Source organism: Vigna angularis, chromosome 10, assembly GCF_016808095.1.
Source record: "Vigna angularis cultivar LongXiaoDou No.4 chromosome 10, ASM1680809v1, whole genome shotgun sequence".
In the NCBI taxonomy this organism is placed as follows: domain Eukaryota; kingdom Viridiplantae; phylum Streptophyta; class Magnoliopsida; order Fabales; family Fabaceae; genus Vigna; species Vigna angularis.
In genome coordinates this window covers 10,071,016-10,081,353 of record NC_068979.1, presented here as the reverse complement: position 1 = coordinate 10,081,353, position 10,338 = coordinate 10,071,016, and the positions used below count along the sequence as shown (strand labels likewise).

Below are 10,338 nucleotides of genomic sequence, written 5' to 3'. Positions count from 1 at the left end.
GCGCAAGGTGTGGAAAGCGGCAGTAGACATAAAACATTCAATGCAAAAACTTTAACTAATTTAAAGGAGTGAGAATTAACTTCCGTGTGACAATGAGCATTGAAAGAAATGGTGAGTAAGCACAAAATGATTTAAAAGTTAGCAAACATTCATGAATGTATTCAATATGAAAATTGTAACCAAATTAAGTATAAGATCAAGCATTTAAAATAATCTGAAAGAAGACCCTTGGAGCTCATCTCACGTGGACATGGCAGCAGGAGCCCTTCTCCCTAAGCACACGTGTGTTTCTTCCACCATCCAAAACTCTGGACCCGTGACAACACCACTTCATTTCTCCATGAAAATGAATCAGCACCTGTGCTTTCTCTCCAGCCCAGCCGTGACACCACCCTTCTCAAATTTAATGCGCTACATTTTTCTAAGCAAAAAAAATAAATAAAATATCCGCTTCCATTTAAAAGCCAAAATATATATGCTGTAAAAATTTCATCCAGACCGTAACGTCTCTTCTCCCATGAGTCAGCGTGCTATTTTCTAAAGAAAGAAAAGAAAATTCAATTCCCCTGCTGCTTCTAGAACAAAAGAAAGAAAATGCTAGTAACACAAAATGAAGGTGGCGGATCTTCCTGATTCAAAGCAAAAACATCAAATTCCTACATTCTCCTAAGTGAGAAAAAGAAAAGCCTCCGTGGCCGCTACAGCTCCAGGCCGAGAACCTTCTTCCAGCACCAAGCTAAGACACCCTTTCTCCTACATTCTCCTAAAACGTTCAAAGCCAAAAGCCTAAAAACCAAAACTCAGAAAATGGCGGCTGGATGCAGCTCCAGGCCGAGACACCTCCTTCCAGGACCAAGCTAAGACACCCTTTCTCCTACATTCTCCTAAAACGTTCAAAGCCAAAAGCCTAAAAACCAAAACTCAGAAAGTGGCGGCTGGATGCAGCTCCAGGCCGAGACACCTCCTTCCAGGACCCCCTTTCTTTTCACTCCTTTGTCTTTTTTAAACCCTCATGAAGCCCTCCAAACTGTTGGGCCTGCTTCTTGCGTGTTGCTGCTGCTTTACGTGTGCACCCCTTCAAGCTTGAAGGTCTTCTCCTGCCTTGGACCGTGGTGGGCCTTGATGTTGGACCAAGTTCGTGTTGATGTTGTCCGCGTGTTCCTTCACTCAACATAATCACCGCTTCTTTATTGGAAGAAAGGAAGAGAAGCTTCTCATCCCTGCTCTTGGATGCTGGACCGTGAAGGCTGCTGGACGTGCGTATTCCTTGTGGACGTGCGTTCTTCTCCAAGCTGCTGGCCGCGTGCGTCACATGTGCGGACGTAGCACTTCATCCTTACTGGACGTGCGTTCTTCTCCAAGCTGCTGGTCACTTCTCTCAAAAGCTGCTGCCCGCGTGCGTCACATGTGCGGACGTAGCACTTCATCCTTACTGGACGTGCGTATTCTCTCTGCTGGGCTTGCTGCTGCTCAAAAGATGGACGCGTGGTGCCTTCCGTGCTTGCTGGACGCTCCCCATGGGCCGTCTCTGTGTGAACCCAGCGTGGACGTCCGTTGCTGCCCCAGCTGGACGCTGCTATCCACTCTGCTGGACGTGCGTGTGGAGTGTGCTGGACGTGCGCTGTCTCCCAAGCTGCTGGAAGCGTGAATCCAAACCAGGCCGTGCGTGCCATCTGCTGGACGCTCCCCCTTGTGGGCCGTGTGGATTGCTGGACGATGACGTGCTTTCCATCCGCGCCAGCTCTTCTTCTAATGTGGAGAACACTGCTGGACCAGGCCCTCTTCCGTGACAAGCTGCTGCCAAGCTGGACCAGAATTTCAGTTGCACCTCCAAAAAGTAAATCCACACCTCTCACGTTTTAGTTTAAACAAAATTGATGTCACATTTTCTTTTGACCTCCAAAATTTCCCAAATATTATCCAACAATTTTCCTACAATTAATAATGAAAATAATTAGCTCAAATAATTCAAATTAATTAAAATAAGAATTTTTGGTCAATTTAAGCACAATTAGTAAAAACGGAAAAATACCGGACATTTTAGCACAATTCCCTGATTAAATTCGGTACAATAAACTAAGTGAAGTGAAGAAAATATCGACTCATCAAAATAGACCACACTTAGTCTTTTGCACTCCTGGGCAAAATCAAGACCAAGGAATAGTTCAGAGGACATCCAGGGAAGTGACACAACACTCAACACAAAAAAAAAAAACAAAGACTAACAATGACAGAAACATAATTACACAGTTCTCAAGGAATCTGGACCAAGAAACGAAGTAGACAATATCCAACACAAAATCAATCAGAGAAAGCAAATACTCATGAAATCATCCAAGCAATTCAAGACATGGCAAAATGATCAATCAGCTCAAGAGGTGAATCAAAAGTAACAAAAACTCACAGATGCACTATCAGTGTTTCTCTCAAGTGTCTACGGTAAGCAATTTCAACTCAATGCACTCAAGAAAAGCAAGCAACAACAGACTTGACAAGCCTCTAATATCAACACTCAAGCACATATGCATGTTCAAATCAAAAGGTCTTTTATGGATGTAATGGGGCCAAGGACATGGGAGGATAACATATGGATGAGAAGCTATAAACCAAAAGAAATAGAGGAGCAATGGGGAACAAGTGTAAACACAATCAACTCACACCCAAAAGTTGTACATAAAAGAATGTAGTATAGTGCTAGGAAGTGACTCCGACCAAATGTGGTTCAGTCTTAGCTCTAACAAGTAGTGGGGGGTTTTGAGTTTGTTGTTGTGGACAAAAGAAATAAATTGCAGTAAAAATAAATTAAAACAGTGAAAACCGAAACAGTAAAAAAAAAACGTGCAAACAGTAAAATCACAAAATGGTAAAAACGAAAATCAACACAGTGCAATGAAAATGAAACTGGAAAACATGACTGAATGGTAAACGTTCAGAAAACTTTGGTTCAGAAAAGCAAACAGCTTGCAGAAAATGTAATTTCAGATTTCAAAACAGTAAAACAGAAGGAGAAATTTGCAGCAGAATAATAAAAACGAAAATTTAAAGTGCATCAGAGAAAATGAAATGTTCAAACAGCAGCGTAAAACATCATATCAGCAGAAATTTAAAATCGCAGAAAGCATGAGACTGGCGGAAATTAAACTGCGACAGAAATAAAACAGTAAACAAACCTGGAAGCTCAGAAGCGGAATTTGAAATGAGACTGGAAATTACACTGAAGTTTATTACAGAAAACAAGAAATTATACTAACATCACATCATATTGATCACTGGAAATGGGAAAGAAACCCCAAACCTCCCCAAGGGGGAGGGGGAAAAATTACACAGAGCCGAAAACTAGGAAGCCTCTACCCTACTCCTACTCCTCTACAAGCTTCCATCTTCTCTTCCGTTTCCAACACTGGACCAGGACCGTGACACTCTTCTCTTCAAGCTTGCTGGATTTGGACGTTGCTGCCAGATGTGCTAGATGGGAGCTGCATTCTTTGCTTGCTTCTTCATGTGTGGCAGTGAGCTGTAGCGTGAAGAGCTGGATTGTTTTTCCTCTGTGCAGCAAGACCGTGAGTTTTTCTGGAATGGACGGTGCAGGCTTCTTCTGCTGGATACCGTGCACACCAACGTTACTCTTTCATGGATAGATTAAAAACCTCAATAAAGAAAATGCATGAACCAAATGAAAATGGCAATGTGTAAAATCAGCAATATAAAATTAAAGTAGATGCTTTTCATTCAACCGTAACAATGTTCACAATTTTTCCTCTCAAAATCCAAACGTTCAGGAAGAGAAAAAAAAACTCAGTAAATGTGGCGGCTGGAGCACATAACCGTGCTTCCCATTCCAGGCCCCCTTCAAAACAATCTTTAAGAAAGCTCCATCTAAAAAAAACATGTAAGTGGCGGCTTCAGCTAGTGCCCCAGCCCTCACCCGTAACCTTCCATCTCTCCAACTCTACTCTCCTTTTCGGTGGTGGCTACTCTCCTCCTGGACGAAAAACCCCCCAAAAACCAGAGAGTGGCGGCTTCTCTCGGTAGCTGCTTATTTCTCCCCCAAGCTGGACTTGCTTACCTCCGTGCTTCCAAGCTGGAATGCTGGATCCGAGAGCTCCCTCTTGCTAGACGTCACCTCCAGCTCCAAGCCTAGACACCCCCATTACGTGTTGGACCATGTGCTTCTGGATGCTACTGGACTTCAAAGCTTCTTTTCCTAATTACCGCTTGCTGGATGGGACGTGGCTGTGTGCTGGAATGCTGGAATCCCGTGTGCACCCCTCTCCAAAAATGAAAGCTTCCTTTTCTTTTCTGCCACTTCTTTTTGCTGGACCGAAAACTGTGTGGTGTTGCTGTGCTACTTCCAAGTGTGGGCCGTGTGCTTCAATGTGGGCCCTTGTCTTCCATTCCAACTAAGGCTGAATAAGATGAATGGCCGTGGGCTTCTTTGGTTGCTTTTCCCAATTGCCAATTCAATTATAATTCACGTTGCAAGCCAAAGGTGTGGCGGCTCCCACATTCAAAAAGATATTTTGCTGAATGTTTCATCAAAATAACTTGTCCATGGGCCTAGGATATGTAACTGTGACATGGTAAGGGAAACAACTTCCCAACGTAAATTTCCACTAAATGTGGCCGTGAATTCCAACGTGGATTGTCCACATCCCATTTTCAGCCGTGCATACCAGACTTCCAACTTATTCTTTCCCAAAATGAAATTTCCAACGGGCCCTAGAATAAATAATGGAATGAGTGGAGCTGCTGCCTTTGTGTAGATGAAACCGTAGCCAAAGAAGTCCAATAGAAAAATTAAACTCCTTCCTCCAAAACGGATTAGCACATCTTTTTCTAAAAATAATTGAATCAAGTGTAGCCTCTTCCAAGTGAAATGGCACAGTGTGCAGATGAATATTCTTCCAAATGTCCCAATTTGCATTTCCAAAATTTTCCTTATAATCAATAACGAAAATAATTAGCTCAGATAATTCAAATTAGTTAAAATAAGAATTACTGGTCAATTTAAGCACAATTAGTAAAAACGGAAAAATACCGGACATTTTAGCACAATTCCCTGATTAAATTCGGTACAATAAACTAAGTGAAGTGAAGAAAATATCGACTCATCACATACCTTTCTTTTTGTGTACATTTGTTTCTTTTCAAATGCTTCAATTTTTACTTGTCCGATGTAACATTCCTTTGGCAGTGGCATAAACAATTTGATTAACCTTTATAATCCGACGTTTATCAAGCAATGCGTAGGAAGTTTGCCCTCTTCACTTAAAACTTTCATACCAGAGGATGTTCTGTGATCCTTGGAAAATTTGTCTATTGCATCCATCACAACGGGGTAACTTTTATCATGGGATTCTGGGAAAAATCCTGAATAAACCATCTCCTTAAAAATCTCAAATGCAGAGGCCAAGTCCATATCAGACAGAAAAGCACTGAGCAATGCAATATAAATGAACGAGTCGGGCTTCATTTCTTTCAGTTCCATCTCGCGTAAATAATGGAGTGCAGCAGATGGCCTCTTGCAAATGCAAAGACCATAAATAAGTGCCATAAAAGCAACTCGATTAGGAGAACAACCTTTTCTTTCCATCTCTTTCCAAACCAAGAGTGCATCATCAGGCCTTTCTTCTCTGCAAAACCCATCCACCAAAGTTGAGTAAGTGACGACATTGGGCTCCCTGTCTTCTTCAGACATTTTCGACAGAAGAGACATCGCCCTATCAACAGAACCACTTTTGCACCAACTATCTATAAGCAGACTGTAAGTCACAACTGAGGGACAGAGGCCCTTTACAACAATCTCATCCAACAATTTTTCAGCTTCTGCAACTCGGTTGACCTTGCAGAGCCCTCTGATCACTATGTTAAAAGCCACCACATCAGGACAATGGCCACGAGAACACAAATCCCTGAGCAAGTTCAATGCTCGGTCCACTTCTTGAATCTTGATCAAACCCCCCATTGCTGCAGAATAGGAAACTATGTCAGGAAGGAAACCTAGCTGAACCATGCTGTCAAGAAAATCGCATGCTTCTACAGCCCGGCCACGATCACACAGTTCTTTCACAAGAAGGGTGGAATTTTTTATCCACGGTTCATGCCCACAAGCACGCATCACTTTCAACATATCGATAGCTCCTACGACATCTTTTCTTTTACACAGGCATCCATAAATTGAGTTGTAAGTGAAATGAGTTGGTTCAATTTCTGATTCTTTCATGTCTCTCAACAGCTCACGGCTCTCGTCCAATCTATCATAATCGCAGAGACCATTGATCAGATTGTTGTAAATCAAAACGCTTGGCCAACCAACAAATTGTTTAAGGTCATTGAAAAGACTTAGAGCGAGGTCCAACTGACCATTTGTGAGTAAGCCATCAATCACGATGCTAAAGGAAGCGGCATTTGGGAAAACCAATCTCTTGTCCTTGAAGAAATCATCCATCTGGACATCAGTGAATTTGCTCTGAATCATCATCTGAAGAAGGCGGCAGGCTTCATCCACCTGTCCCTCATTAACATAACAAGTCAAAACAGCATTGTAAATCAAAACGAGAATTTTCTCCTCTTTATCTTCCAGAACCTCTTCCAGCAACTTGGTAATCACACTTCTGTCTGGAAAAGCCGATATCAACTTCGTAAAGATTCCAATATCTGGGGCAACCCCAAACTGCTTCATCTCCGAAAGCAAGCTCAGAGCTCTCTGAGCATCATTACTCTTACACAGTCCTCCAATGAGAACATCAAATAATGAAACAGGAGGAGTGAAGCCAACCCGACACATTTTCTCAAACAACTGAAGGGCCCTATCAACCCGATCCTCCTTGACAAACCCATGAATCAAAACACAGAAAGTCTTCTCACTTAGCCTCATCCCCTGTCCATCCATCCTCTCCACCAACTCAAACGCTTTATCCACATCCCCCCACTTGGAAAACGACAATGCCAGCACAGAGCAAACACGCGCATCAATCAAACCCTTTTCCTTCATCCCATCATAAACCCTCAGAGCCTGATCAAACCTGCGAGCTTTGCAATAAGCTTGCACGACAGGCGTCAGCGTGAACTTATCAAATTCCCATCCAAACCCCTTCATCTCCTCCAACCTAGCCTCCACCAAATCAACCTCCCCGGCCTTGGACAGAGCCTCCAACAAGCAGTTGTAGCAGTAAACATTGGGAACACAAAGACCCTTCACCCGCATTTCATCGAACAGGTGGTGGGCCTCCTGTGCAAGGCCCACTTCGCCCAAACACCGAATGAGGAAGCCCAAGGCACCGGGCGTGAAGGAACAAGGAGCGGACTCCACGAGCTGTTTGACGACCGTTTTGAGATGGGTGGTTTGGCGGGAGCGGGAGAAGATAGAGGCGATGGTATTGTAGGTGTAACAATTATGGCGGTAGCCATACTGGTGTTGATCGGAGGCCCACTGGAAGAAGGAGAGGGCGAGTTTCCAAGTGGGGAGGCGCGTGAGAACGGACTCGACAAGGGGAGGCGTGAGGATGGGAGCGAAGAGGTTGAGTTCGGGCCCGGCGGCGTTGGGTTGTTGGGTGAAGACGGAGACGAGGTTGTCGGCCACAGAAGAATCATAATGAAGATTGTTATGGGGTGATCTCGAATATGAGAGTTTGGCGATTACAGAGAAAATAGAAGGGATTTTGAGTTTCTGGATTGCGACGGCCATTAACACTCTTTCGCACGAACCACTCCAATTGACATTTGCATTACATTCCTATGTATAGAGGTGTCATTTGAGCCTCTGATCCATGGGTTGACCGTGACCCCTTCTAAAATCAAGCCTCAATTTTCTAGCCCACCAGGGGGTTTTTTAAAAGCCCAAACCCCTAAAGTCCGAACGCTCACAATCACAACAATACTAAGGCCGAACGCTCACAAGAGAGAATAACTCATCAATAACCGATCGCTCAACAGAAACAAGACCGAACGCTAAAGATTACTGCAAACATCAATTTAAGAACAGAGGCCTTCAACCACTATTACATCAAAACCGAACCCTCGAGGTTGAAACCTAAAATACCAAATTGAGAATGAACGCTCACAAATCACTTATACACCAAGAAAGAACGATTAAAATCCAAACCTAAGAATCATAATTAAGTCCGAACGCTTACAAGTTAAACCTGAGAATTCCTTTTTTTTTAAGGGCGAACGTCTAGGATCACTATTTCACGAAGACCGAACGCTTAAGATTCAATCCTAATAATATTAAAGTTATGGTCGAACGCTAAAATCCATAATACACCCAACCGAACGTTCAAGATTGTAAACCCATGAATATCAGATTTAAGGCCGAACGCTAGAATCTCTATTACACGAAAACGATCGCCGAACACTCACTAAATAAGCCCAGAACGAACGCTGACGTTCGTTGCTGGAGGATACAAAACCGAACGGTTAGTTTGGCCGACCACTGGTCGAGCACTATACGTACGAACGTTCCAATTTGGCCGAGTCGGGCGAACGCTCAGAACAAATACCGAACGTCCAGAAATTGCCCGACCACTATTTGGTCGAGCACCGTTTGGACGAGCGCGCGTTTCTGCAGAATTCTGCATAATCGCACCAGGTTTTCCAGAAAACGCAGAAACCCATTTTTCATCCCCAAATTCCCAGATTTGCATCAGACACAGCATAGTTCAACAATCAAAGAAATAGATCTAGCTCCCCTTACCTCTTGAAGACTTCCTTGGATCTTGAAATGCAGTGTTCTTGATATCCTTCTGTAACATCCCAAAATATAGTAATTACCATAATCAGAATTAATTACATTAAGCAAATAAACAGTGCAGTCTTACAAAAACCGAACGAGCGTTAAAAGCCGAACGGCCAAAAGATACAGAAATAACGAACGCTAAAACATACAAGAGTTCAGGACGAACGGTCTTACAAAATTATGACCGAACGTTCAAAATAAAACTAAAGAAACTAATAATATAAAGATACGCGAGCGCTCTAAGTCTCGGCTTTAACTTCAACATCTACCAGATTCGCGTCCTCCAAAACTTCTTCTAGTACTTCTTCAAGGGACGCTCCACCATCTGCTCACATCCACACGGATGATCATTGCAATGACAGGACGAACGTACATAACAAGATGACAACACAAAGAAGAACGAAAGGGTAAGCTTAAGTAATTTAAATTCATACTTCAACATTTCTATTCAAACAAACGCATAACTTCAATACATATAACATCATCCAAAAACTTAAATATATAGAAACTAGACCGACCGTCCGGACTGTATGAATCTGTGTAGTTACAAGCGTCCTTGCACCCGAGTGGTGTAGTAACTGGGATACACCAAACAGCTGCCACTCGAGGTCAGTCCGTTCTTACGTCGCCCATGTTAACTTATGGACTAAGGACCTCCTGCCGTTCCCACACATGACATACTTCCTCTACATGAAGATAGTATTCACGGAACATCAGGATGGACAACGAGTCTTAACTTATCCACAGTCATACTTTACCAAATTTAATATTCAATATACATCAGAGTCGTCCCTCCTTGGAACGCTCGTTCAAATACCAAAATCATAACTTCACTTCTTATAGTGTTCGCACACCTTAATACTCCCCTTTTATTCACATTTTCATTCTATGTTCCACTTCCATAAAAAGACGAGCGTTCAATCCTCTGCGAGGACGAACGTCAGGAATGAGACCGTGGGGTTTCTTTTCAGAACAATAACGTTGACGCGCTGAACATGACGAACGTTACTTTTGCTAGAATCAGTTGAATGAACCGATTCACAACTATATAATATAAGTATTCCTGAATAATTTAAATTTAAAGACTTTGGACTAAATTCAAAATGATAAGGATACAACCAGACGATCTATTTGTTACTCTGAGGACAATTATTTAATAGGATCAACCGCCAGTCAATGACCGCAAGCGAATATTCATTTACTAAAAATCTGAGACGAACGCTATTTACGTACGTTCTGGAATCAAGGATATGGACGAGCGTTCGGTATAAGATCGTACACTTCTTAGGACGAACGCTAAGTATAAGACCGAGCGCTATTAGGACGAACGCTCAGTATAAGACTGGACGCTACTTTAAGAAGAACGCTTGGCATAAACCAAGCGCTTATTAGGACGAACGCTAGGTGTAAGACCGAGCGCTACTTAAGACGAACGCTTGGTATAAACCGAGCGCTATTGGGACGAACACTCAAATAGCATTTCAAATGGGGACGCTCGTTCTAAGACAGAATCCTTTCCAAATGAAAGAATTTCACTCTAAATCATTTTCAGAGAAACCGAACGGTATATGACCGTACGATAACGAACGTATTTTATCATA

The 10,338-nt window shown here is 42.8% G+C and overlaps 1 protein-coding gene across 4 annotated transcripts; it reads right to left on the bottom strand.

Moving 5' to 3' along the window:
• Positions 1-3,220: 3,220 nt before the first annotated feature.
• On the bottom strand, positions 3,221-7,801 carry LOC128194298 (putative pentatricopeptide repeat-containing protein At5g08310, mitochondrial). Of its 4 annotated transcripts, none has more exons than XM_052869517.1 (3): positions 5,120-7,801; positions 3,926-4,937; positions 3,221-3,598 (listed from the first exon to the last, which is right to left on the bottom strand). In XM_052869517.1, the coding sequence occupies exon 1, from the start codon at positions 7,685-7,687 to the stop codon at positions 5,219-5,221; it is 2,469 nt and encodes an 822-aa protein (XP_052725477.1). In that variant the 5' UTR covers positions 7,688-7,801; the 3' UTR covers positions 3,221-3,598; positions 3,926-4,937; positions 5,120-5,218. The 4 variants fall into 4 exon arrangements, with proteins under 4 accessions (XP_052725477.1, XP_052725478.1, XP_052725475.1 ...); XM_052869518.1 differs by having other exon boundaries at positions 4,067-4,937; XM_052869515.1 differs by lacking the exon at positions 3,221-3,598 and having other exon boundaries at positions 3,705-4,937.
• Between the last annotated feature and the right edge of the window lie 2,537 nt (positions 7,802-10,338).

What these genes read in the sequence shown, in the direction of transcription:
- LOC128194298 (XM_052869517.1), bottom strand. Translation starts at nt 7,687, where the DNA reads ATGGCCGTCGCAATCCAGAAACTCAAAATCCCTTCTATTTTCTCTGTA.